This window comes from Laetiporus sulphureus (genome assembly GCF_001632365.1).
Source record: "Laetiporus sulphureus 93-53 unplaced genomic scaffold LAESUscaffold_43, whole genome shotgun sequence".
Taxonomy (NCBI): domain Eukaryota; kingdom Fungi; phylum Basidiomycota; class Agaricomycetes; order Polyporales; family Laetiporaceae; genus Laetiporus; species Laetiporus sulphureus.
The window spans coordinates 350,412-352,781 of record NW_024468552.1 but is presented as its reverse complement, the minus strand read 5'-3'; the positions used below and the strand labels follow the sequence as shown (position 1 = coordinate 352,781).

The window sequence follows — 2,370 nt, the reverse complement described above, 5'->3', positions numbered from 1 at the left end:
GAAGTCGATCGTGTGATTTCTTCAGGTCTTCCATCCTGGTTTGGAGATCCTTGACCTCATCGTCAAATGCCACAAACGATTCGTTAGTGGTCTTGTTTTCCTCGAGTAAGGCTGATTGGGTTTTTTCCAAGTCTGCGATTCAAGACTCGGATTGTTGACGATGTTGGTCCAAGAAGACCGTCCGATTGTGAAACTCCGTGGTGTTACGTTCCATTGTATGTGCTTGGCGCTGGATAAGATTTTCGTAATGCGCCACTGTTTGTTGACGCATCTCTTCCACCACGTTTGTGACGAGATCGACTACCCAATTCTTCACATTTTCGGGTATGTTCGCGTTTGGGGGCGCTGTGTCGGCAAGGGCTTGACGAATGATAGAATTCGGGGGTTGCAAAACAATATTAAGTCATGCGGGAAGCTCCGGAGATGGAGCACGAGAAAAGCTTGGATCATTGGGGGTGGGAGTCGTCATCTTTACAATTCTTCTTCTATCTCACGAAGATGCTCTTCGAACTCGGCGATATGCCTATTGGCGATCGTGGCCTGTCGGACAATTACTCGTCCTGAGCGTTGGTTTCGCAGCAGACAAAGGTCTCGATGGATGACCTTGACGAAGGGTTGCCACAAAAACCTGGTCTTGTCCCTGACTGCGGGCCACTGATGTTTATGATGGATTTCGCAAATGCGCTCAACTTCTTCGAGCCAATCGATGAAGCTATTGTAAGCTTCGGTGAGACGGTCTTCGGGTTCTTCGGACCCAATAGGGATATAGCAAATATGAACCGCGACGTTCCTCCAATCAAATTCTGGATAGATTTGGAGGGCGTATATGTGATATACGTCGTGGTAATCGATGTCGAACATGTCCTCGTATGTAGCAAACGCTTCGCCTGCTCTGTCTCGAAGAACACGTGGAATTGAATCCCAAAGATAATCGAAAGTGTGACCGATTGGATTGAGTTGCTCAAAGTTATCAAGATTGTTCGAATCGCCAGATGAAGACATATACAAAATGAATATTCGTATCTACAGCAAAGGTCGCCCTGTGACCTGTATTCCTAGATGATACTTCTGGATAATATCTCTGATTATCCAGCGAGCTTCTCCGCCCTGACGCTTCCTTTCCTGGACGTAGTTGCAGAAGTCGCGAACCACGTGCTGGTGAACGAAGGAGAGCTTGAATTCCGCTATGTCGGTGCGGATGGATTCGAGCTTGGATATGAGATGCTCGAGATCGAGGATGTCGTGGTCGTCAAGCTGATGACGATATCGTTTAGTGAGTAGGATACGAATTTGTCGAAGGGTGTCTTCGACGCGCTGAGTCGAGATGATGGAGACGGCGAGAGGATAGATGAAATGAGACCCAGTAGCGGTCTCGACGTATGTCCCTTGATTGAGATTTGGACCAGATGGTCCTGCAGGTAGTCTCGGTCACCTGACCGAGGGAGTCTGAATAATAGAAACTGAACTAGTGCCACGAGGGGGCCGACCTCCCATAGAGATGTGTCCTGGCCTTGGCAGAGGTCTTATGGGCCGCTGCTCGTAGAACTCTTCTGGAGTTCTTGCTTGAGGACGACGGATGACACCGTCGATGCTGCACAATGCCTTGGTGTGGCTTACGCTGGTAGAGTCGGCGACTGACAGAACGTCAGGTGAAGATATGACACCGCTAACGTGCGGGTGGACATGCGAAAATGCAACACTGCGGCGAGTACGCTGGGCAGGCACTTGAGGCAGGTAAGATAAGCAGACTTATTCTTCTATCACAAACTTAGGACGCAAAGCGCCGACTAAGCCTATGACCTTATAATCAAACACTTACTGACTGTTGTCGAAGTAAGGATGGACACAAAGATGATCAATGGTAAAGCAGCGACTTGCAAGTGGTCACTGGTGACACTATATGGATAGACGTAGCAGAGATGAGAATAAGTCTGGGAGACTTATGCGTCTCAGAGCTCTGGCTTATATACATGAGGGAGGGACCCTTGGTACTCTGATTCCCCAGAACCGCTAGCTAATGGACATTGTCTGATTGGTTACCACTACTTGTCAGACTACGTGTGTCATGTATGCCAAATCTCTGAACTACTTAGTAAGACCATGGGAATGGTATTGCCTGTAATGGCTACATCTCCGGTGGTGTGGTATCTATCTACCTCGTGCATGTGAACTAATATCCCCTTAAGGACATATCTCCGGTGGCATGTATCCCCTTCGTTGGATTCTTCCGGAGTCCGACCGTGGCTTCTAGGTGGGATGATATTACTGTATAAGTTAGGCTTACCTAATACCAGCGCTACTTGTCACATGTGTGGATATCACGTGATATGTCACGTGACTAGACCTGGACCTTCTGGGCGTCTAGGACTG

General features: G+C 48.4%; 1 protein-coding gene across 1 annotated transcript; it reads left to right on the top strand.

The window, feature by feature from the left end:
• Nucleotides 1-594: 594 nt before the first annotated feature.
• LAESUDRAFT_762307 (uncharacterized protein) lies at nt 595-1,281 on the top strand (the record flags this gene model as incomplete). The annotated part of the gene is made up of 2 exons (XM_040913074.1): nt 595-867; nt 1,060-1,281. The coding sequence occupies 2 exons, from the start codon at nt 595-597 to the stop codon at nt 1,279-1,281; spliced, it is 495 nt and encodes a 164-aa protein (XP_040760865.1).
• Nucleotides 1,282-2,370: the final 1,089 nt, after the last annotated feature.